The sequence below is a fragment of the Octopus sinensis genome, linkage group LG24 (genome assembly GCF_006345805.1).
Source record: "Octopus sinensis linkage group LG24, ASM634580v1, whole genome shotgun sequence".
In the NCBI taxonomy this organism is placed as follows: Eukaryota; Metazoa; Mollusca; class Cephalopoda; order Octopoda; family Octopodidae; genus Octopus; species Octopus sinensis.
Window position 1 is genome coordinate 10675819 of NC_043020.1, and position 26812 is coordinate 10702630.

Here is a 26812-nt window from a genome sequence, read left to right on the forward strand (position 1 = left end):
CCTGGACCGGGCGACGCGTTGTGTTCTTGAGCAAAACACTTCATTTCACGTTGCTCCAGTCCACTCAGCTGGCAAAAATGAGTAATGCTACAATGGACTAGCATCCCATCCAGCTGGGGAACACATATGCCATAGAAACCAGCAAACTGGGCCCATGAGCCTGGCTAGGCTTTAAAAGGGCACATTTATTATATATATATATATATATATATAACTCAAAGATAAAAAGCAACAGATGGAAATTGTCAAAACATAACCAGCAAGGAAAGGACAATAGCACAACAACGGCAAACAGGACAAAACAAGATTCATGAATCATTCACAGCCAACTGATTCTTCAGTCGGCATCTGCAATGTCCACGTAGTTTCACTCAATCCTCTCTGATACTACTCGAAACCAGTTGGGCCAAGGGCTTAAGCTGAAGGCATTAAGTCCCTGAGCAAGGCAAACGAATGTACATATACAAGCACAAGGAAATAACAAATAGAAAGGGTCTTTTGACTATTGGATGAACATAACATAAGATATAGAATTATACACATACAATGGACAAAAACCTTTCGGCTATACAACAAAAATTAAAAAACAGTCTTTTGATTACCAGACAGTATAGTAAGCTAGCCCAAAGGAAAAGGAAATGGAAAAAATCATGACTGACCGGGTGATGACACAGAACAGAACAGATGCGACTGACTTCAAAGGCGGTCAGACGAAAGAGAACGAAAATGGAAAAAACAGACAGCGATCACATGGTAGAGGAGGGGAGGAATTGAAGAAGGCAAAGGGACTAAGAAATAGAGAGAAAGGTAATTAAGTTAATGTCCGGTCATAGAGTGACCAATGGTTACACGTCCACAAAGGCCTTAGCCTCACGGATGTCTTGTTAGATTCTATAGCTGAAGACAGCCTCCAAGAGGTGAAGAATTACATTTGTGTTTGGCTTTAGAGTCTGATGAGATGTCCACAAGGCTAGAGCTTTGTGGATATGAAACCACTGGTCACTCTATGACCGAGCATTAACTTTATTACTTTTAGTACATTGCTGCTCAATGCTTTAGAGTGTATTTTTTCGGATTTATGATACATTGACGATGTGTGTATTTGTGTGTGCGCGGAAGGATATATTATCTGGGTGGATACCATATTAGCTCCCAGTTAAGCGCCAGTTAACAGCTAACCACAACAATCAGTATTCGACATCTATGTCTACATTTAGTTGTTAGTCATTCCATGAATTCTTCCGAGGGATAATTCTGTGTACTTGTTGCAGGATGGTAAGAATTGTCCGGAGTATATCTAAATATTAATAAGAATAAAGAGTATGGAGACTTGTACATCCACCAAATTTATTTTATAGTTATATGCAACATATTATAATGACCTGTATGTGTTTCTGTTGCAGTGACTGCTCACTGTTGCAAGTGCAAACTTGCAATATTGTTGTAAATTTGCTTCAATCAGTACTTCAGGGACGACCAAATGGATGGACCCTGATGAAGCTGCATCAACAATATTGCAAAGTTGCATTTGCAACAGTGAGTGGTCACTACAGCGGAAACATGTGTAGGCCGTTATAATATCGTGTATATAACTATAAAATAAATTTGGTGGATGTACAAGTCTCCATACTCTTTATTCTTATCAATATTAAATAGATACTCCAGACAATTCTAACCATCCAGCAACGAGTACACAGAAATATCCATCGGAAGAATTCATGGAGTTACTAACTACTGATTATTGTGGTTAGCTGTTAACTGGCACTTAATTGAAAGCTAATATGGTATCCACCCAGATAAAATATCCTTCCAAACTCATATATATATATATATATATATATACACACAAACACACAAATATATGTTATTACTGCCATCATCATTATCACAAGTGTCATATGTATTACATAATTGTCATGTGTGTGTGTGTGTGTGGAAGGATATATTATCTGGGTGGATACCATATTATGTATAAAAAATATATATAAAAATACAAAATGGGACAAGAACACAAAACATTCAAATAGACGACACAACAAATGGATGGGTCATTCGAAGCCTCTAATCTTCAGTCAAGAACCGGGTCATCCTCGCAATTTCAGCTGTTTAATCTTGAGATCGCTCTGATCCGGCCAGCCCCAAGGAAAAACTAAGCTATGAGCATTAGATTTCTTGGAAAGAGGATCGAATGTATACGAAACAAGGACAGAAAAACGGACGATGCCACACGAATATAAATACAAAAAACAATAATAATAATAATAACAGCACAAAAACAACAGGTGTCTTTCGACTTTAGACAGTTCAACTTAGCTTAGCTGGCGTATTTGGGAAATAATGCCTTACGGCAGACGAAGAAAAAAAATGTTGTTGTGGTGGCGGTGCTCAGAAGCCGAAAGGCTAGTTGACCAGCGGTCACGTGAGAAGAGAAGAGAGAGAGAAAAAAAGGGGCAAAGGAATCAAAGAGAGAGAGAAAAAGAGGGACAAAGGCACCAAAGAGGGGGAGAAAGAAGGAATTAAAGAGGGGAGAAGAAAGAGAGCGTGCCAAGGATTGGCGGGACAACAAAAAGGCAGGGTCAGTGAGGTGCAAAGTGAGAAAGACAGAGAAATGTGAGAGAGTGGGGGAAGAGGAGACCAGAGAATCAGAGGCGACAAAAGAGAAAGACAGAGACTAGTGAAGTATAGAGAAAGAGTGTGTAGAAGTTGTACAAGTAGTGGGATGTTTACATACATAGAAGAGAACAAGGTGTATGTTACGCCGCAATAATGTATGTATAAGAAATATATATAAAAATACAAAATGGGACAAGAACGCAAAGCATTCAAATAGACGACACAAAAAACGGACGTAGCTCTGGAGTGACTGTGTGGTAAGTAGCTTGCTAACCAACCACATGGTTCCGGGTTCAGTCCCACTGCGTGGCATCTTGGGCAAGTGTCTTCTGCTATAGCCCTGGGCCGACCAATGCCTTGCGAGTAGATTTGGTAGACGGAAACTGAAAGAAGCCTGTTGTATATATGTATATATATATAAGTGTGTGTGTATGTGTTTGTGTGTCTGTGTTTGTCCCCCTAGCATTGCTTGACAACCGATGCTGGTGTGTTTACGTCCCCGTCACTTAGCGGTTCAGCAAAAAGACCGATAAAACAAGTACTGGGCTTACAAAGAATAAGTCCCAGGGTCGATTTGCTCAACTAAAGGCGGTGCTCCAGCATGGCCGCAGTCAAATGACTGAAACAAGTAAAAGAGTAAAAGAGAGAGAGCTCTCAGTTAACAGCCAGTCAAATCTTTTACACATGCGACCGGCGCGGGTGCCAGTAAGGCGATGCTGGTAACGATCCCGCTCGAATGGTGGTTTTTATGTGCCACCAGCACGGAGGCCAGATAGCCGCTCTGGCAACGATCATGCTCGGATGGTGCTCCTAATACCCTACTAGCACGGGGCTCGAGTGCCAGTAGTACGACGCTGGTAACAATCACACTCGAATGGTGCCTTTTAAATGCCACTGGCACGGAAGCCGGTTAGACGCTCTGTCAATGATCACACTCGTATGGTGCTCTTTGCACCCCGCTAGCACGGACGCCAGTCATCGAATTGATTTTGATTTCATATATATATATATATATCATCATCATCATCATCACCGCTTAGTGTCCGCTTTCCATGCTGGCATGAGCTGGACAGTCCAACTGAGGTCTGGGAAGCCAGAAGGCTGCACCAGGCCCAGTCTGATCTGGCAATGTTTCTATGGCTGGATGCCCTTCCTAACACCAACCACTCCATGAGTGTAGTGGGTGCTTTTTACGTGCCACCAGCACAGGTGCCAGGGGAGGATGGAAAACAGCCACGATCGGATGGTGCTTTTTACATGCCACCGGCACGGAGGCCAGGCGAGGCTGCAAACGGCCACGATCGGATGGAGCTTTTTACGTGCCACCGGCACGGAGGCCAGGCCAGGCTGGCAACAGCCACAATCGGATGGTGTTATATATATATAAAAACCATATAACTCAGGTAGAGATTTAGAAAGCAAGCAAATATGAATAAACAAGCAAAACAAAATAGTTTTACAAGTAATTAACATTTCTGCTAATAATGATTACTTATTTAATGAATATCTTATAAAGTTTCATTACATTTAAGTATACATCTGATTAAATATATTGAAAGGTAAACAATAATATTCTTAATAATAAAGAAATGTAGAGTAGTTTACAACATCAGAGCGTCAATAGATAATTAACTGAACTTGCCTCGTTATACAAGCTGTGATTAGGTGATAGAGAGATAGCAGGAGGGGGCATTGGTTTACCAACAGGGTTACTCTCTCTCTCTTTTACTCTTTTACTTGTTTCAGTCATTGACTGCGGCCATGCTGGAGCACCGCCTTTAGTCGAGCAACTCGACCCCAGGACTCATTCTTTTGTAAGCCCAGTACTTATCCTATCGGTCTCTTTTGCCGAACATTAAGTGACAGGGACATAAACACACCAGCATCGGTTGTCAAGCAATGCTAGGGGGACAAACACAGACACACAAACACATATATATATATATATACACATATATACAATGGGCTTCTTTCAGTTTCCGTCTACAAAATCCACTCGCTAGGCTTTGGTCGGCCCGGGGCTATAGCAGAAGACACTTGCCCAAGATGCCATGCAGTGGGACTGGACCCGGAACTGTGTGGTTGATAAGCAAGCTACTTACCACACAGCCACTCCTGCGCCAATTTTTATATATATATATATATATATATATATATATATATACATACACAAACACACAAATATATGTTATCACCACCATCACCATCATCATAATAATTGTCATGTGTATTACACCTGCTTTTTCGTGCTGGCATGAACTGGACAGGTTATACCCAGATACCCACCCTCTTCCCAAATGCTTGTACACAGATATCACCCCCACGTCCCCACAAATGCACACACTGTATTCGTAGGTACTTACCAGTAAGATTCATGAAGCATAAGTTACTTTGGTACTTGATAGCTCTGAACACAGGTAATATGATGCTAGGAGTCAAGGCCATATGAGGTAAGGTAAGATCACCCGAGGTTTCACACTGTTCTAACTGCTGGCTTATCTTTCCAACGACAACTGCAATAAAATAATGATTTCATCTTTAACAAAGTTAATATCATAATTAAATCTCAGAATGAGATTGGTATGAATCAAACAATTACCATTATCATAATTATTAAGAGTTTCATGTTCTCTCAATGTTGTTTCCTTTTGTAGCCGAGTGCCTTCCCGATACCTAGGGCAAAGAAATTCCCTATATACATTGATAGGCCATTAAAATATATTTCTTTGCTACCCACATGGGGGCTAAACACGGAGGTGACAAACAAGGACAGACAAACGGATTAAGTCGATTACATCGCCCCCAGTGCGTAACTGGTACTTAAATTTATTGACCCCGAAAGGATGAAAGGCAAAGTCGACCTCGGCGGAATTTGAACCCAGAACGTAACGGCAGACGAAATATGGCTACGCATTTCGCCCGGCGCGCTAACGTTTCTGCCAAGGCCATTAAAATAGACACACCAGATTGTTCAGAAGAGTTTGCAGTGTGTCTCTCTTGAGATGGTCAACCTAATGCTTAGTAATAAGTGTATATTACTTCTTTATACTCTTTCCGGGTCCATTGGCCCCTCTTACACTTTTCTTTTTATGGTGACTGTGGTGGTGGACTTGGAGGGCTCAAGTTGGGGCACTTCCAGTTCAAGTGACTATCCAGCTTAACCACAGGACAAGTGATTTAACTTTCCTTTTTGTTTCATAAGACATTTTTGTGTTACATTAATATCATTTATTATTATTTATTAATAATAATAATAATGATAATATTGGCAAATAAATGAAACCACCGCCACCGCCACCACCATTGAGTGAGAGAGCAGAGCATGCCATCAAAGTGACACTGGGGCAAAATATACAAAGCCCAGTATACCCATCATGACTACCTGTCTGGTAAGGGTACACCAGGCACATTCATCATAACCATATGTGTGCGACATGGTGAGTGAATGACCTTGCAGGTGGGGCCCAGTTAGGATTTTCTCCAGGTCAAGTAGCCCATCCCACTCAAATGGTCCTTGAACAAGGGTTGTTTAAATATGTTAAATGAAACACCCATGTTTCCAGAGGTGAATTATTTTAAACTCTAAAGAATTCCTCTCAACACATGGCTATGATGCTCCCCCACTACTTCTGCTCGTGATCAGAGATGCACATATCGTCAGCCACTGAGGGACATGCTCAACTGGTTACGGTCAAACAATTGATAAGCAAATCTGTGGTATTGAGCAGAATATTTGTTGTAGCCCATTTTTTATTCCAAGACAAAACAATGTACATGATAACACTTCCAATCAATTAAGATCAGAAGCCATGAGAGCCACTATTATTATTATTATTATTATTATTATTATTAAGGTGGTGAGCTGACAGAATCGTTAGCACGTCAGACAAAAAAACTTAATGGCATTTTATCTGTCTTTATGTTCTGAGTTCAAATTCTGCTGAGGTCGACTTTTCTTTCATCCTTTTGGGAGTACTGGGGTCAAAATAATAAACTTACTCCATCCTCCAAAATTGTTGGCCTTGTGCCGAAATTTGAACCCCCCCCCCAAAAACAACAACAACCATACTACTATTACAATTATTATTCTGTTAGAACAATGGACAAAATGCTCACAGGTGTTTTGCCCATCTTTAAGTCCTGAGTTCAAATAATGTTGAGGTAGACTTTGCCTTTCACCCTTTTGGGGTTTATAAAATAAGTACCAGTTGAGAACTGGTGTCAACGCAAGCAACTAAACCCCCCACCACCACCACCAAAAAATTGCAGGCATTTTGTGTATATGTAGAAGCAATTATCAATATAATAATATTTGGACTAATATCTTCTAATTCTTAAAGACTCCGCCGGTTATGACGACGAGGGTCCCAGCTGATACGATCAACGGAACAGCTTGCTCATGAAATTAACGTGCAAATGGCTGAGCATTCTACAGACACGTGTACCCTTAACGTAGTTCTCGGGGATAATCAGCGTGACACAGAGAGTGACAAGGCTGACCCTTTGAAATACAAGTACAACTCATTTTTGCCAGCTGAGTGGACTGGAGCAATGTGAAATAAAGTGTCTTGCTCAAGGACACAACGCGTCGCCGGGAATCGAACTCACAACCTTACGATCATGAGCCGAATCCCCTAACCACTAAGCCACATGCCCTCACATCTTCTAATTACAATGATTCAGTTGTTGAGAAACATTCTACCTGCCTGGATATAATAAAGGGTTTGGTTTGGAAATCTGAGAATGTTACTAAAGCTGACAGGCACCTGAAGAAGGGTGAAGAGTGCAATAACTGAAATATAACAATAACAACCAAGATAAACACACCTATCTCAGTTTATCAATTTATAGTAATGGAAATTCTCGAAGTAAGGAGAAGGATACAATGAATGAAAAGACGTCACTATGACAACCAAGATATAAACATTAACCTTAATATATCAATGTATATGAATTTGTTTGCTCCTTCTTGAGCCATGGTTGGCCCATAAGGGCCAGTTTCCCTGTTTCCTTGGCGTATAGGTTCCCCACCTGAATGGGACACCGGTCCGTCGCAGTTGAGCTGCAAGCATGGAAAAGTGGACATCAAAAATGAGCTTGATATTTGATACACCTAAACAAAGGCACTACATTTTAGTTCCTCAAAGCAAGATATTTTATTCACTGAGGAGAGTACACATCTACACACACACACATATGGCGGGACAGAGAGAGAAAAAGACACACAGACATAGGAGCCAATAAGCGAATATCTATGTAGTCACTGGACCTGCTAAAAACAGCAGTTAAATCTACCTCAAACTACATGCTATCATCCTGTAACGAGAATGATATATATATATATATATATATATATATATATATATATATATGAGCAAAAAGATGTAGTCCAAAACAGAATATGCTTAACTTATTAGCATTTAAACCAGCCATACACAGCCAAAATATTTTACATATTCTATGTTGGCACATAAAAAGCACCATCCGATTGTGGCCGTTGCCAGCCTTGTCTGGCCCCCGTGCAGGTGGCACGTAAAAAGCACCCACTACACACTCGGAGTGGTTGGCGTTAGGAAGGGCAACCAGCCGTAGAAACTCTGCCAGATCAAGATTGGGCCTGGCGCAGCCTACTGGCTTCCCAGACCCCGGTCGAACCATCCAACCCATGCTAGCATGGAAAATGGATGTTAAACGATGATGATGATATGTTCAAACTGGCCAGATCTTGCCTCTCACGTCAACCCTACATTTTAATAGTTACCTCATCAAAACAATGTGAACAAACAAGCATTACATTTGACAGAGTAATGTAAATGCTAAAGCGTTATTAACCACAGGATAGTGATGGTTAGAAGTCGGCGAGCTGGCAGAAACGTTAGCATGCCGGGCGAAATGCTTAGCAGTATTTCGTCTGCATTACGTTGTGAGTTCAAATTCCGCCGAGGTCGACTTTGCCTTTCATCCGTTCGGGGTTGATAAATTAAGTACCAGTTACGCACTGGGGTCGATGTAATCGACTTAATACCTATGTCTGTACTTGTTTGTCCCCTCTGTGTTTAGCCCCTTGTGGGTAATAAAGAAATAGGTTAGAGGGTCTTTGATCATATATCTGCTCAATCATGGCTGACCTAGGGTTATAGAACATCAAATGTCATTCTGAAAAGTTTTCTTGTAATTAAGTAATTAACCAGTAAACAGTGTCTGGTGAAGTTATCTTCCACTGCCACCGTTTAAAGTCTGTCTTCTGCACTGGCGCAGATGGAATGCCACACTTGCAGATGAAATGAAGGAGAAAGGGGAAAACGTGTATGAAGACTTGAAAAAATGTTAAGGAGTGGAGTAAACTGTAAACTTGAGAAAACAACTGTGGTGTTGATTTTTAGGACAAACATACTCATTTGTTTCGCTTAGAGAGGATTAAAAGAAATATGAGATGGTGCAGACACAGTTTTTCCAAGACCAAAGACAGCCAACTTACCATTTTATAGTAATACTAGCAGTACAGCCCAGCGTTGCTCGGGTTTGTTTTTTATTTTAGTTGCGCTTAAAACAGCAAACTTTGATGTCACGATAACAAAGTTTTGACATAGTTTCAATCTATGAATAAAAGTATAGTGTGGCGATGCTCGAATTTGCTCTGAATATGCTGCAAATGTGTAATCCCGACTTCAATTGTTGGTATTTTTGGTTAATATTTCTTCTATTAACATTATGGAGAAGGAAATTGCTCGTAGATTTAAAGCAAAATGAAGATCAAGTTTCGAACTGCACTGAAAAATCTATTAAGAAGTTAACACTGCAACAGTATTCATTAAGAAAAAGTACAGAGCAGTCAAAAAAATTGTAAAAAATAAGGAGTTTCATAGAAAAAAAGCACCTTTTTGATGTAAATAATTTTTGGTCTTAACATGGTTCAATTTGAATTTTTTCTTCTATCATACTCTCAATTTTGGTCAACTTGCGCCGCAGGGTCTCGGAGGAGATAGTGTTAGTTGAAGGCTACCAAACCTACCACACACACACAGACAACTTCAGCTTTATATATAAAGATATATAGGAATATATATATACATCAGACACATGACATCAGTAATTACTCAGGGTAGGCAGTTTGTGATGTTTATGTAGTAAAACACACAAAAAAATAAGCAAAACACAGGCATACAACTGACTTGGAGGCAGATTTACTTCTGCCTTTATAGTATATAAAGAAAATGTTGTTGTAGGAATGTACGCAGCATGTGTACTACAGCAGTGCTATGCATAGCTTTAATACTGAGATGTGGAGGCACATGGCCTAGTGGTTAGAGCAGCGGACTCGCGGTTGAGGGATCGTGGGTTCGAATCTCAGACTGGGCGATTGTGTTTATGAACGAAAACACCTAAGCTCCACGCGACTCCAGCAGAAGGTAATGGCAAACTTCTGCTGACTCTTTCGCCACAACTTTCTCTCACTCTTTCCTCCTGCATCTTGCAGCTCACCTGTGACGGACCGGTGTCCCGTCCAGGTGGGGAGCCTATACGCCAAGAAATCGGGAAACCGGCCCTTATGAGCCAAGCATGGCTCGAGAAGGAACAAACAAAAACAAAATACTGAGATTGAAAGGCAGGGGCGAATTATGCCTGCCTAATCATCATCATCGACATTTAACATCTGCCTTCCATGCTGGCATGGGCTGGCAAGCCTGAAGGCTGCACCAGGCTCTAATCTACAAAAAAACTAAATATTTTGTATTTTATGCATAGTAATCAGAGTAATCTTCGTAATTTTATAGAATCAGGAGGTGCATATTTTGCCATAAAAAGAAAATGTTACTATCAATCTCTTTCATTCAGGGTAGGCAGTGTTTACTTTAACTACCCAGGTGGCATGTATATATATATATATATATATCACCGTTTTCACCGTGACTAACCAGGCTATCAGATGTAGTTACACATCGCTGGTCACAATGCGTTCGCATTGTTTTTTAGCCTTCAAATGACGCCACCCCGCTGGCTAAGAGAGCAGGCCAACAGAAGAAAGAGTGAGAGAAAGTTGTGGTGAAAGAGTAGAGCAGGGATCACCACCCCCTGCCGGAGCCTCGTGGAGCTTTTAGGTGTTTTCGCTCAATAAACACTCACAACACCCGGTCTAGGAATCAAAACCGCGATCCTACGACCGCGAGTCCGCTGCCCTAACCACTAGGCCATTGCGCCTCCATATATATATATATATATATATATATATATATACATACACATGTATGTATATAAACAAACTTACCTTTGTTTTTATTAGAACTGTCAAATACCATTACAAGGTGGAAAGATTTGTCAACAAACAGCCATGGGTTTGTTGATAATTTTTTCCACCTTGTAAGGGTAATTTAGCCATTATTTCTGCAGTTCTAATGGCAATGCTGTGTTTGAAAAATATCACCTTCTTGTTTGCATCGTACAATACATGTATACATATACATATATATGCATATATATATATATATATATATATGCATATATATATATAGATAAAATCAAAATCAAAATCGATCAACATCAATGGAAATTGCAGCTGTGATACCAGTGCCGGTGGTAAAACCATCCGAACGTGGCCGTTGCCAGCGCTGCCCCGACTGGCCTCCGTGCCAGTGGCACATAAAAAGCACCATCCGATGGTGGCCGTTGCCAGCCTCGCCTGGCACATAAAAGCACCCACTACACTCACAGAGTGGTTGGCGTTAGGAAGGACATCCAGCGGTAGAAACATTGCCAGATCAGACTGGGCCTGGTGCAGCCTTCTGGCTTCCCAGACCCCAGTTGCATCGTCCAACCAATGCTAGCATGGAAAGCGGATGCTAAACGATGATGATGATAACCGGCAATCCATCGCTTACAATGACGAAGGTTCCAGTTGATCTGATCAATGGAACAGCCCGTTTGTGAAATTAATGTGCAAGTGGTTGAGCACTCCACAGACACATGTACTCTTAACATAGTTCTCAGGCAGATTCAGTGTGATATAGAGTGTGACAAAGCTGGTCCTTTGAAATAAATAGAGGTACTACTCATTTTTGCCAGCGAAGAGAACTGGAGCAACCTGAAAAAAAAGTTCTTGCTCAAGGACACAACGGGTCACCGGGAATTGAACTCACGACCTTAAGATCATGAGCCGAATGCCATAACCACTAAGCCACGCGCCTTCACTCTGCTATTGTAATGGTATGATAAAAGGAAAGGCATTCCACTGCAAAAGATATGAAACAAAAAACAATGTCAAGGCTGACTACAGCTGGTTAACAAGTAATCTTTATATTATTTACTTCAAGTTGAGAACAGGTTGGTTAAAAGATCATTAAGTGCAAAACACATGAAAGGAAGAAACACTTCAACAACAAAGTGACTTTATGATACTGAGGTTAAGATAATATTTTGAATTCCGCCGAGGTCGACTTTGCCTTTCATCCTTTCGGGGTCGATAAATTAAGTACCAGTTACGCACTAGGGTCGATGTAATCGACTTAAACCGTTTGTCTTTGTTTGTCTCCTCTGTGTTTAGCCCCTTGTGGGTAGTAAAGAAATATAAAAAATAAATATTTTGAACGCTAAAAGGCATGTTTTAGCAAGCTTACCTGTTTTGTTACTTTTACAAGCTTCTGTGTAACGATCTTGGACTTGAGGCAGATCCCACGAAGTGACACAACCTTCAAGCTGGGAAAAAACAAAAAACACAGACACGTGTGAAGAAAGAGTAGGAATTTGGGGGTCAATTTCTATTCCCTACAAGACCACAGTTGGTTGTGTCAACAGAATGTCGGGCTATTTAACCCTTTAGTGTTCAGATTATTCAATCAAACATAATGCTTATTGATTCACATTGATTTGAATTAATCATGCATTATCTCATATCTTCAAGATGTTGATGGTGTAATTACTTCATGTAGAATAACATTGTAGGGTAGGTGTGAGAGCCTGGATCTGGTCAGTTTGAACATAAAACAGATTAACTATTTTGGCCGGATATGTAACCCTTTCATTACTGCATTTATTTTGAGATGTTCTGTGTTTCTTTCAATTACTTTAAATATAACAAAGAATTTAGTAAAATAACTCAGTTATCATTCAGCTTGTATTAGGAACATAAATTGTGACTAAGGTTTGGTGGAAGATTTTAATTGAAACCTTAAGAAAACAAGACATTTGTACAACGGAGCCAGAGCCGGTTTCAGCTGGGTTGGTAACAAAAGGGTTAAATACTAAAGGGTGAAGCAAGATACACTGATATTTAGAAATGGCTCAGTCTACACAGCTGTAAAAGTACAAAGAGCAGTATAACTTTGTATCATAAACAGTAAGAAGACTATATAGATAAAAATCATCATCATCATTGTTTAACATCCGCTTTCTATGCTAGCATGGGTTGGACGATTTTGACTGAGGGCTGATGAACCAGATGGCTGCACCAGGCTCCAATATTGATCTGGCAGAGTTTTTACAGTTGGATGCCCTTCCTAACGCCAACCACTCCGAGAGTGTAGTGGGTGCTTTTTACGTGCCACCTGCACGTAGGCCAGTCAGGCGGTACTGGCAATGACCTCGCTTGAATCTTTTTACACATGCCACCGGCATAAAAGAAATAATAACGAGCCTTGGGAATTCCGTTTTCTTTCTTTCGTAAACTCAACGAACACAAAAGAATTACTGACGTAAATCCAGTGGGATTTACTGTGGAAGACTTCAGGGAGCCAGATATTGTTAATTGTCTTGACCCACTTTCATTATCAGTCTATAACATTTGGATTCATTTTTTTTTTCTTTTATTTTTTCTTTTACTTGTTTCAGTCATTTGACTGCGGCCAGGCTGGAGCACCGCCTTTAGTCGAGCAAATCGACCCCGGGACTTATTCTTTCTAAGCCCAGTGCTTATTCTATCGGTCTCTTTTTGCCGAACCGCTAAGTGACAGGACGTAAACACACCAGCATCGGTGTCAAGCAATGCTAGGGGGTCAAACACAGACACACATACATACATATGTATATATATATATACATATACATATATACGACAGGCTTCTTTCAGTTTCCGTCTACCAAATCCACTCACAAGGCATTGGTCAGCCCGGGGCTATAGCAGAAGACACTTGCCCAAGATGCCACGCAGTGGGACTGAACCCGGAACCATGTGGTTGGTTAGCAAGCTACTTACCACACAGCCACTCCTGCGCCTATTGTACACCCATTTACTTATTTTTATATTTTATTTTATTTTTCATTTTCCATTCTTTGTAAGTTATCGTATGGATTACATGAGAAGAATTCAACCTTATAACCCAATTGCTTGCATAGACACAGAACACATTACAACTACTAAATGTATTGAAACAGAAATAAGTGAAATGGAGATTAAAAACGAGGTACTTTTTTGACAAGTCACCTGATGAGACATATTTGCACCTACCGGGCATGGCTGTGTGGTTAGGGAGCTTGCTTCCTAGCTACATGGTTTCGGGTTCAGTCCCACTGCGTGGCACTTTGGACAGGTGTCTTCCGCTATAGTCTGGAGCCGACCGAAGCTTTGTGATTGAATTCGGTTGGCGGAAGTTACTGCCGTGTGTGTACATGTGCGTGTAGGTGCTTGTGCCTCTCCAAAAGAGAGAGAGAGGGAATGCACCATAAATGTTAGTACAGCATCTAACCTGTAAAGTACTGGTGCACAATGGGTTGAAACAATCATAGTGAATTACAAAGGGTCCTGTGAATTTCACTTTCTTTCTTTCACATTTTTATAAACTCATTTTCTTTCTTTCATATTTTTATAAACACAAAGGAATTTCTGAAGTAAATCCAGGTAACCAAATACCATGAATAGTATTTAAACAGCATACTACAAACAAAACAGATTCCATCACACTCCAGGGGGAGAAACTAGAAGTAATTGATAGCTTTTGCTACATAGATGACCAAGTTAGTAGTGGGGGTGGATGCTCAGAGTGTTACCACAAGAATACGAATAGCCTGGGCAAAGTTTATAAAGCTTCTACCCCTACTGGTGACAAAGGGCCTCTCGCTCAGAGTGAAAGGTAGATTGTACGATGCATGTGTGCAAACTGCCATGCTCCACAGCAGTGAAACATGGGCCATGACTGCAGAGGACATGCGTAGGCTCATAAGAAAAGAATCTAGCATGGTCTGCTGGATGTCTAATGTCAGTGTGCACACACGACATAGTACAGGTGCCCTGAGAGAAATGTTGGACATAAGAAGCATTGGATGTGGTGTGCAAGAGAGTTGTTTGTGCTGGTATGGTCATGTACTATGGATGGATGAGGAGAAATGTGTGAAGAAGTGCCACTCCCAAACAGTGGAAGGAATCTGGGGTAGAGGCAGACCCAGGAAGACATGGGATGAGGTGATCAAGCATGACCTTCGAACGTTGGGCCTCAGCGAGGCAATGATGAAAGACTGAAACCTCTGGAGATATGCTGTGACTGCAAAGACCCGACAAATAAAGTGAGTTCACGGCTGTATCCTACACCAGTTTTGCATAACCAGCTCCAGCACATTCAAAAGTACCTTGGATCATAGGGTGACCTGCTGTGCTTGAGGAGACCTATTGAGTCAAGTACATCAACATCAAAATAAAAATAAAATGGAAATTGTAGTTGTGATACCCATGCCAGTGGCACATAAAAAGCACCAACTGATCGTGGACATTGCCTGGCCCCTGTGCCGATGGCATGTAAAAAGCACCCTCTACAATCATAGAGTGGTTGGCGTCAGGAAGGGCATCCTGCTGTAGAAACACTGCCAGATCAGACTGGAGCCTGGTGCAGCCTCTTGGCTTCCCAGACCCCGGTCGAACCATCCAACCCATGCTAGCATGGAAAACAGACGTTAAACGATGATGATGATGATGATGACTACAAGGTGTATACCAGAATGTCAAATTATTACTTTTATATTGATACTAGTAGAGGTACTCAGAGTTGCTCAGGATTAAAATGGTATAGTTTCTTTATTGTTTAACTTGTTTCAGTCATGTGACTGCAGCCATGCTGGAGCACTGCCTTTAGCCGAAGAAATCAAACCCAGGATTTATTCTTTGTAAGCCTAGTACTTATTCTATAGGTGTGTTTTGCCAAACGGCTAAGTTACAGGTACGTAAACACAGCAACATTGGTTGTCAAGCAATGGTGAGGGCACAAACACAGCACACACATACAAATATAGAAATATAAACAACAGTCCTCTTTCAATTTCCATGTATAAAATCCAGTCACAAAGCTTTGGCAGGCCTGAGGCTAGAGTGTATATATATATATATATATATATCTTAGAAAAAATAAGGTACTCAGAAATCTGGATGGTTGTACATTTACAGATTTTTATTAATATATCACATGTTTTTATAAATCATATATTAGCACTTGCATCTACTCTAGTAGATTCTTCAGATTTGAAGTTCTTGAGGGGATTCCTCTCTTTTTATAGTATTATTGAGTGTGTAGGGGTGGAGAGAGATATAGGACAGTAAAGGAGGGTAAGGAATGGGGAGAAATTGAGAGTGTGTGTGTTTTTTATGCGTGTGTGTGCCTGTGTATCTGAAAGGAGAGTCAATGGAAAAGAGAAGGAAAGAAAGAAGGAAGAAAGAAAGAAGAAAAAAATGTATTTATATCTATACAGCTGGTCAGTTCTTTCAAAAGAAAGTGATGAGTTGATTCTTGGCCTTTAAAAATGGCAAAACCAAGTGGCTACTCTAAGGAAGAGGGGAGGGTCTTGTTTTGATAAAAGTTATTTTTCAAAAAATTGTCATGATCATCATCTTTGTCCGATTTTGATTCCTCGTACTGGTATGGGCTGGAAAATCTGGATGTAAAATTGTCGTCCTCATTGTCCAGTGAGAGAGAGAGAGAGTGTGTTTTTTTTGTATGTGTATGTGTGCAAGCGTATGTGTATGTGTGTGCCTGTGTATCTGAAAGAGGTGTCAATAGAAAAGAGAAGGAAAGAAAGAAGGAAGAAATGAAGAAGAAAAAATTGTGTTTACATCTCTACAGCTGGTCAGTTCTTTCAATAGAAGATGAAAAGTTGGTTAATAAAAGTTATTTTTCAAAAATATTTTTTTTTTGTTTAAAGAACAGAACAGCTGTATAGATGTAAACACATTTTAGTCTTCTTCCTTTCTTCCTTCTTTCTTTCCTTCTCTTTTCCATTGACACTCCTTTCAGATACACATACACACACACACACAAAAAAACACACTCTCTCTCTCACTGCACAATGATGATGACAATCTTACATCCAGATTTTCCAGCCCATACCAGCAAGAGGAATCAAACATTGGACAAGGATGATGATGATGATGATGATGATAATATATCCAGACAAACTTTTGAAAAATAACTTTTACCAAAACAAGACCCTCTCCCCTTCCTTAGAGTAGCCACTTAGTTTTGCCATTCTTAAAGGCCAAGAATCAACTCCTCACTTTCTAATGAAAGAACTGACCAGCTGTATAGATGTAAATACATTTTTTTCTTCTTTCTCTCTTCCTTCTTTCTTTCCTTCTCTTTTCCATTGACACTCCTTTCAGATACACACACACTCTCTCTCAATTTCTCCCCATTCCCCACCCTCTTTTACTACCCTATATCTCTCACCACCCCTACACACTCAATAATACTATAAAAAGAGAGGAATCCCCTCAAAAACTTCAAATCTGAAGAATCTACTAGAGTAGATGCAAGCGCTAATATATGATTTATAAAAATATGTGACATATTAATAAAAATGTGTAAATATAAAACCATCCAGAATTCTGAGTACCTTATTTCTTCTAATACACACACACACACACATATACGTATGTCTGTGTATGTGTGTATATATATATATATACACACACATTAGATAAAACTAAATAGAGAGATAATATAATTATAACATAAAATAATATACTATGAATATAATATTACATAATATAACATTACATAATATAACATACCAATTGTTTTCATAACATTTTTAATGCTTTGAATTAAATGTGACTATTTTGCAAAGCCGGGCAATACTGCTAGTCTTTCTATAAAATGGAAAGTTACATTGCGAAACAGTCATTTTAACAAGCTGTATGTATTTATCACATTTTAACAAGCTGTATGTATCTATCATATACATCTGCACTACCGGATGTCCTTGAACCAGTTGTTGAGCGTCCCACCCATGAGGAATCGATGCTAGATGTGTAGAAACAATTCACTGGTACATCAGTTGAACACCACATAAATATGGGTATAATATATTACACCCATATTTATGTGCTATTCAACTAACATATCAGTGACTTGGATGTGTTACACACCCCTTTGAAGGTATTCTTTTGCTTAGTTTGTTACTATATTTATACATCTATACATATCCATGTATACATATACATCTATATAAACACTATATAGATACATGCATATGTGCAGATATATATACATTCATACATGCATGCATACATACATACATATACACACACACACATTGTGTGTGTATGTAATGTGAGATAATAGCTTCACTATCAATATATTATATATATAGTGAAACTATTAATAGGGAAAATATTATCTCAAATTACAACAGAGATGTTATTGTTTAACATAATACACTCGCGGAGTGGTTGGCATTAGGAAGGGCATCCAGCTGTAGAAACTCTGCCAGATCAGACAGGAGCCTGGTGCAGCCCCTGGCTTCCCAGACCACGGTCGAACCGTCCAACCCGTGCTAGCGCGGAAAACGGATGATGATGATGATGATGATGAATACTGAAACAGTTTAAGAGATTGCTCCAGGCTTGCATTAGGCAAGATATTGAAAATATTGTTGGCCCATGACACTCCATGGACCCTAAGTAGTGCCTGTGTAAAATATGAATGAAATCGGTTGAGTAGTTCTCGAGTTTTAGTGGTGCACACATACAGGCACACACACATACTCAGTTTATATAAACGGCATAATTTTTTTTTTATTGTTTTACCTGTTTCAGTCATGTGATTGCGGCCATGGTGGAGCACCGCCTTTAGTTGAAGAAATCGACCCCAGGACTTATTCTTTGTAAGCCTAGTACTTATTCTATCAGTGACTTTTGCTGAACTGCTAAGTTATGCAAATGTAAACACAGCAACATCGGTTGTCAAGCAATGGCAGGGGTACAAACACACACACACACACAAATATACACATATATACAATAGTCTTCTTTCAGTTTCTGTGTATGAAATTCACTCACAAGGCCTACATACATACATGTAAACAAATATATATATATGAAAATCAGACAAATGTGCAAAAGCTGCAGGAAAAATAACATTGTTATGGGAATTTCTACTCAAACGTACACTTGACCTCACAAAAATCGAAGTCAACTGAGCATTATCAAGGTTTTGAAAAATTCCAGTCTTATTTGAACTTAAGGGCATGTGATCTACCTATGTGCCAAAAGTCATTAAAATCAGTTGGACGGTGTGGGAGGAGTTAGAGTAACCACAAACACCATTACACATTTGTGTGTGTGTGTATATATATATATATATATATATATATATATATATGTGGAGGCGCAATGGCCCGACGGACTCACGGTCGTAGGATCGCAGTTTCGATTCCCATACCGGGTGTTGTGAGTGTTCATTGAGCGAAAACACCCAAAGCTCCACAAGGCTCCGGCAGGGGGTGGTGGCGATCTCTGTTGTACTCTTTCGCCACAACTTTTTCTCACTCTTTCTTCTGTTGGCCTGCTCGCTTAGCCAAGCGGGGTGGCGTCATTTGAAGGCTAAAACAATGCGAAGCGCATTGTGACCAGCGATGTGTAGCAACATCTGATAGGCTGATTGGTCACGGTGATATATATATACACACACAAATAAATACGATAAATGCCCAAGCAGAGAAAAATCAAAATGTCCTTTGATGAACCTCTGTATGAGTACAAATCTTGTATATAAATGTACAGTGCAGACAAGGGGAGGGCCGTATGTTTACATTGGGCAGACGGCGCTGATTCATTTAAGAATCGTTATTGTAACCATGTTGCCAGCTTTAAGACAATCAATAAGAGACATTCGACATCTTTGACAGATTTTGTATGGCAACTGAAGGAGGATAAAATGAAGTACAGCATTAAGTGGTCCATAGTAAGGCATGTGAAACCATACAAAATAATTTCCAGGAGATGTTGTCTCTGCTCTGAGAAATCCCCTGTCTATTCTGTGGAATAACGAGAAGATCATTAATAGAACTGAACGACTCTCGAGATGCCTACACGCATACAAATGTACTTTTGCACAATCCAGTGAGAATGAATTTTGAGTTACCGTTAACTTAATTTAATTTAGTTTAAGATATGGATGACTTAAGATTACTTTTAATTTCCCCATTCTTATAAACACCAAGTTGATAGCTAACTCACTTTGTGATCATGAGTGCACCAAACCTCATGTGTATGCATGCTCACATTTTTGCGGATGCTTGTATGCCCAGGGGCATTTATACGCCCATAACTGTTAATAGTTGTTTTTAACACTTTTCTCACAGGATTGTGTGTTCATTTCTCTTTTTGCCATCTGTGATTTTATTTTTGATCTTCTATATAAATGAAAATATTTTCTCCGTCTGGCTGCTTTTCTCTCTACAAAACGGAAAGTTACATTGCGAAACAGTTGTTTTAACAAGTTGTATTTATTTATCACCCAACGAGATACATCTGCACCACTGGATGCCTCTGAACCAGTTGTTGAGTGTCCCACCCATGAGGAATCAATGCTAGGCATGTAGAAACAATTGTCGTAATTAATAATAAATTCTCGTATGTTCCATCTTCCATCTTTTATTTGCCATATACACACACACACACGTATCATCATCATCAAATGTTATATGTATGTAGAATTCTACTTATACAGAGTGAGTGTGAAAATTAAATCACTTTGCCTTGGAAACATGCTTTAAAAGGAAAATACTAGACAGAACATCTTACCTCTTCTCCATTTTCAATGACCATAGAGATTTTGTCATCAGGATCAAGAAGGGCCCCAGATTTCGTGGTCAGCGACAGAATTGGCTTCAACTGGCACTGGGCATAGACACGGCGAGAGGTCTCTTGATTGAGCCAAAGTATTGTTTTCAAACGATCACTGGAACAGACAATTTATTAAGTAAACAAGAACCAACACAAGAACACACACACACACATGCATGCACAAACTTCCACATACAAATGCATACACACATCTATAAATGCATGAACAGATCTCTTTCTGTAAATCTATGAATAAATTTTACATTGAATTTTCCAAACTGATGTGCCAGTAGCATGTAAAAAGCACCAACCGTTCGTGGCCGTTGCCAGCCTGCCCTGGCATGTAAAAAGCACCATCCGTACGTGGCCGATGCCAGCGCCACCGTGACTGGCTTCCGTGCCAATGGCACGTAAAAAACACCAACTGTTCGTGGCCGTTGCCAGCCTGCCCTGGCATGTAAAAAGCACCATCCATACGTGGCCGATGCCAGCGCCACCGTGACTGGCTTCCGTGCCAATGGCACGTAAAAAACACCAACCGTTCGTGGCCGTTGCCAGCCTGCCCTGGCATGTAAAAAGCACCATCCATACGTGGCCGATGCCAGCGCCACCGTGACTGGCTTCCGTGCCAATGGCACGTAAAAAACACCAACCGTTCGTGGCCGTTGCCAGCCTGCCCTGGCATGTAAAAAGCACCATCCATACGTGGCCGATGCCAGCGCCACCGTGACTGGCTTCCGTGCCAATGGCACGTAAAAAACACCAACCGTTCGTGGCCGTTGCCAGCCTGCCCTGGCATGTAAAAAGCACCATCCATACGTGGCCGATGCCAGCGCCACCGTGACTGGCTTCCGTGCCAATGGCATGTAAAAAGCACCAACTGTTCGTGGCCGTTGCCAGCCTGCCCTGGCATGTAAAAAGCACCATCCATACGTGGCCGATGCCAGCACCGCCTTGACTGGCTTCCATGCCGGTGGCACATAAAAAGCACCAGCCGATCATGGCCGTTGCCAGCCTCCCCTGGCACCTGTGTCGGTGGCACGTAAAAAGCACCCACTACACTCTCAGAGTGGTTGGCGTTAGGAAGGGCATCCAGCTGTAGAAACACTGCCAGATCAGACTGGAGCCTGGTGCAGCCTTCTGGTTTCCCAGCCCCCAGTCGAACCAGCCAACCCATGCTGGCATGGAAAACGGACGTTAAACGATGATGATGATGATGATGATGATGGTAGTGGTGGTTGTAGGGATGGTCATGGTCGAGGTGATGAGGAAGTTATACATCTTTTCATTTATCTTTATCTTAGAGTGCGAGCACCTCTAATTGAAAAATTGTGGATTTGTATAAAGGACACGCACACAGACATTTTGCCGTTTATATATATAGAGATATTAGTAAGAATTGTATAAAAATTGTTAAAATATTTTTGTGTATTGTGGAAGTATAACCAATTTATCACACATAAACTTTACTGGCCTGAAGCACAGTTTTTTTTTTTTTGTCATGGCCCCTGAAAAATAACCATGGATCCCCAATTTACTATGTTTGCATCTATAGAGCCCCAGGGTCCGTACGGACACTAGTTGAGAACCCCTGCTTTAAATTTTGGTAAAGTTAATCTTGTGTTAGATGTAGATAGATTGTAGGTAGATGTAGATAGATTGGGCTTACCTGGGGGATGTAGATAGATTGGGCTTACCTGGGGGATGTAGATAGATTGTGTTAGATGTAGATAGATTGTTTTAGATGTAGATAGATTGAGCTTACCTGGGGGAAAGAGGTACACAGAAGTAGAGTGTGCCAACCTTAATATACACTTTGGACACCATCTGGACCATTCCAGAGGAAACGTTGTCAGTTCTTAACTGCAGTGATGATGATGATGATGATGATGTAGATGGTTTCTTTATTGAATCCGTGAAGTTTGCAGCATCAGCCAAATTGTGATCAGAATTATGATGGAATATCTGTGAAAGTGTGTCAGCCTCTTGGTTCGACTCAGGTATAAATGAAGAACCAAATCTATTCTCACTACTAAACTGGTGTTGTTCAGCAAAGGTGCTGCCGATGGTATCAGGTAAATTAATGTCAAGATTTGACGGAGGTAGAGAGTTGCTGCTGGCACTGCTGTCATTGCTGTTATTGTCATCTTCCTCGTCAATAACAGAATATGTCCTTGACTTGAAGCGCCTTAAGGAGGAGGAGGAACCTGGTTTCGTCGCTGTGATGGAGGATGAAGAATCCTTACACTCAGAACTTTTCCGAACAGCTGTTCCTGTGGTAAAACAATTACCCCTCGGAGCAAGACGTTTCCGTTTGGACGGTTGGACATCTTCAATAAGCCAATCGCTATCGACATATTTTTCTGATGAGATCAAAGCTGTCTTCCTGGATCCACCTTTGTTGCGTCGCCGCAGCGATTTGCTGCTGCACTCATTTTTGTGCAAACGCTGTCTTGCACTACTACCCACAGTTGACATGGCATTCCTGTAAGCATCAGTTGCCGATTCCTGCTCAATGATGTTTCTGCCATTGATGTTGCGTAATTCTGTTTCAGAGTCTGATGATCCCCCAGTAGAATTATCATCTTCAATAAACTCCGATAGATTGCTGAATAAAAAAAAAGAAAAAAAAGAGAGGTGGTAGAGAAAAAAAAAACTAAAATAAATATATAAAATAATTTTAAAAAAAAACAAGCTCCAATCAATTTTAATCAAAATCGATGAACATCAATGGAATTTGTAGTTTTGTGGTACCAGTGCCGGTGGCACATAAGAAAACCATCTGAATGTGGCCGTAGCCAGTACCGCATCGACTGGCCTCCGTGCTGGTAGCACATAAAAACACCATCCGAGCGTGGCCGTTCGCCAGCCTCGTCTGGCACCTGTGTCGGTGGCACATAAAAAGCACCCACTACACTCACGGAGTGGTTGGCGTTAGGAAGGGCATCCAGCTGTAGAAACACTGCCAGATCTGACTGGCCTGGTGCAGCCTTCGGGCTTCCCAGACCCCAGTTGAACCGTCCAGCCCATGCTAGCATGGAAAGCGGATGTTAAACGATGATGAATAATAATAAGTTTCTGTTGAGTCTGGGGAGAGTCATTTTATTTTGTGCCTTGTAATTTAACACAATCACCGGTAAAATTTCCACTTATTTCTTATTTTTATTTTCCTAAAACTTTCGTTGCATCTTGCAACCTTTTCAAAAACAAAAAATAATAGTTTCAAATTTCGGCATAGGGCTAGCACCTTTTGGGGGAAGGGAAAGTTGATTAATCAATTCCAGTACTTGACAGGTAGTTATTTTAATCAACCCCCAAAAGAATGAAAGGCAAAAAAAAAAAAAAAACCTCAGCAGAATTTGAACTCAGACTGTAGAGATGGATGATCCTAACATTTCCTTAATGATTTAGTGTTAAGGTTATTCTATCAATCATAATGCTTATAAATTCACATTGTATTGAATTCATCATGCATTATCTCATATCCTTGAGTTTTCAATGATGTGATTGTCTAGAGAAGAATAACATTGTAAGGTAGACGTGAAAGCCTGGAATCTGGTCAGTTTAAACATGAAACAAATGGGAAAATTTGGATGGATATGGCTGGTTTAAATGCTAAAGGGTTAAGATATATAGAATAATAATGTAGTCCTAGATACTCTCTTTTACTCTTTTACTTGTTTCAGTCATTTGACTGCGGCTATGCTGGAGCACGGCCTTTAGTCGAGCAAATCGACCCCGGGACTTATTCTTTGTAAGCCCAGTACTTATTCTATCTGTGTCTTTTGCCGAACCGCTAAGTGACGGGGATGTAAACACACCAGCATCGGTTGTCAAGCAATGCTAGGGGGACAAACACAGACACACAAACACACACAGATACATATATATATATACATATATACGACAGGCTTCTTTCAGTTTCCGTCTACAGAATCCACTCACAAGGCATTGGTCGGCCCGGGGCTATAGCAGAAGACACTTGTCCAAGATGCCACGCAGTGGGACTGAACCCGGAACCATGTGGTTGGTTAGCAAGCTACTTACCACACAGCCACTCCTGCACCTATACACAATGTCTGAAAAAAAAAAAAGGAAACCCAAAAGATGGAAATATCATAGCTTGGATGTCTTTTATCCTACATCCAATCCTTTGCCAACCCTTAAGTAAGGGGCAGCTAGACGGGAGGAGGAGTTAACAATTAAACACACATCAAAATAATGTAACCTTATTTTTTGTTCTTCAATGTCAAAATAAAAGATGAATTAATTAAAAGATATTTACTCTTTCGGTCTTTTTCTGTCTCTCTTCTTGCGGGACGTCTCATTAATTAGAGGAGGGCTATCATTGTCATCAGAGTTATCGGAACCCCAGTTCATTGACGTTACGGCTAATTTCTGGCGCAAAACACTGACATCTAGTGGGAAATGGAGAGACACATATATTAAATTAAATGCAAAAAAATGATTGCAGCGTGGAAGGTGTTTGTAAGCCATTTAAGAAACACACAAAAGCTGTTCGATTCACTTCAACATTTAAGTTTAATTTGGCAAAATATTTTCGTCGCTTTAAGACCGCGACCTGTTCACTGACAAAAATCTGTGCTGCATCTGAGAAAGTAACAGTTATATATATGTACGTATGTACATACGTACATATATATAACGAACTAAAAACGACGAAAATATTTTGACAAATTAAACTTAAATGTTGAAGTGAATCGAACGGCTTTTGTGTGTTTCTTAAATGGCTTACAAACACCTTCCACGCTGCAATTGTTTTCGTTTCAGCACACGATCTCAGATCAGGTCACTTGCTATGCAAGTACATCTCCGTAATTACAAAAAAATGATATACACAAAAACAAGAAAACACATATTTGCCCCCAGTCTTCACTCTAAAAAAGTCTTGCTTTGTGTCTGGTGGGATTGGAAAGGAATTCTGTACTATGAGCTTCTCCCAAGTAACCAGACAATTAATTCTGAGAAATACTGCTCACAACTGGACGAGTTAAAAGCAGCAATTCAAGAGAAACGTCCAGAATTCGCCTACAGGAAGGGTGTTGTTTCCCAACATGATAATGCAAGACCGCACGTTTCTTTGGGAACCAGACAAAAATTGCTGCAGCTCGGCTGGGTTGTGTTACCCCACCCTCCATATTTACCAGCCACGACAAAATCTTTTAGTGTTGCTACAAATTCCTGGCCTCACAATCATTGATGACATCACCTTGATAATGGGACAAAAACTGCTTCACAAAAAACTGGCCTTCCCCTTCAGGCCCCAAAAACCTTATGCTCCAAATAGTTGCTGACTCTACAAAGCTTACATGAGATGCATAATGATGACATCATCTTGATAATGGGACAAAAACTGCTTCACAAAAAACTGGCCTTCCCCTTCAGGCCCCAAAAACCTTATGCTCCAAATAGTTGCTGACTCTACAAAGCTTACATGAGATGCATAATGATGACATCATCTTGATAATGGGACAAAAACTGCTTCACAAAAAACTGGCCGTCCCCTTCAGGCCCCAAATAGTTGCTGACTCTACAAAGCTTACATGAGATGCACAATGAAACAAAGCTTCTGTATTTGGGACAATTCCACTGCTGTACAGACAAGCATCCTAGGCTAAACACCTACAAAAAGGGCCACTTGACTGACTGCTACAGTAACTTTGAGTAACATCCTTTTATCTTATCAGACAGATAGGATACCAGCTCACACAGTTATTTCTGCTACTACTATGACAGCCTCTGGAAGCTCTCTACTCACAATACCAGAGGGCGCATACTCTCCTACCCTGATGTAATCTCCAGGGATATAGGCATCCAGCAACAGGACCTCCGTAATGCTATGATGGACCGTGAAGTCTGGCGTAGCATGGTAAATTCCCTTGTCTCGACCACGGTCGAACAATGATGATGATGAAGATGATGATGACAGCCTCTGCTCCTTGAAAGTAGATAGTTACATAACCTTATGGAGTGCATCAGACCTCAGGAATTCACTCATGGTCTATGGTTATCTAGCACTTAATTCACCAAACTACCAAAGTTGACAGTAGAAGAAAGTCATCTAATAGCTTAACAAACCAGTTTATGTACTCACTGATTGTAAACATGTGTCATCATCATATAAGCAATGTCCTTCATTTC

The 26812-nt window shown here is 40.5% G+C and overlaps 1 protein-coding gene across 1 annotated transcript in view; it reads right to left on the reverse strand.

Annotated features, from left to right (window-relative positions):
• Positions 1–26812, reverse strand: part of LOC115223933 (tonsoku-like protein) — a 102758-nt gene that overhangs the window by 27440 nt on the left and 48506 nt on the right. Inside the window, exons 7-11 of the mRNA XM_029794673.2 lie at positions 24936–25068; positions 22416–23258; positions 20609–20765; positions 12225–12303; positions 4977–5126 (exon numbers count right to left, since the gene is read on the reverse strand). Coding sequence (XP_029650533.2) covers positions 4977–5126; positions 12225–12303; positions 20609–20765; positions 22416–23258; positions 24936–25068 — 1362 coding nt within the window. The remainder of the gene's footprint in view (positions 1–4976; positions 5127–12224; positions 12304–20608; positions 20766–22415; positions 23259–24935; positions 25069–26812) is intronic.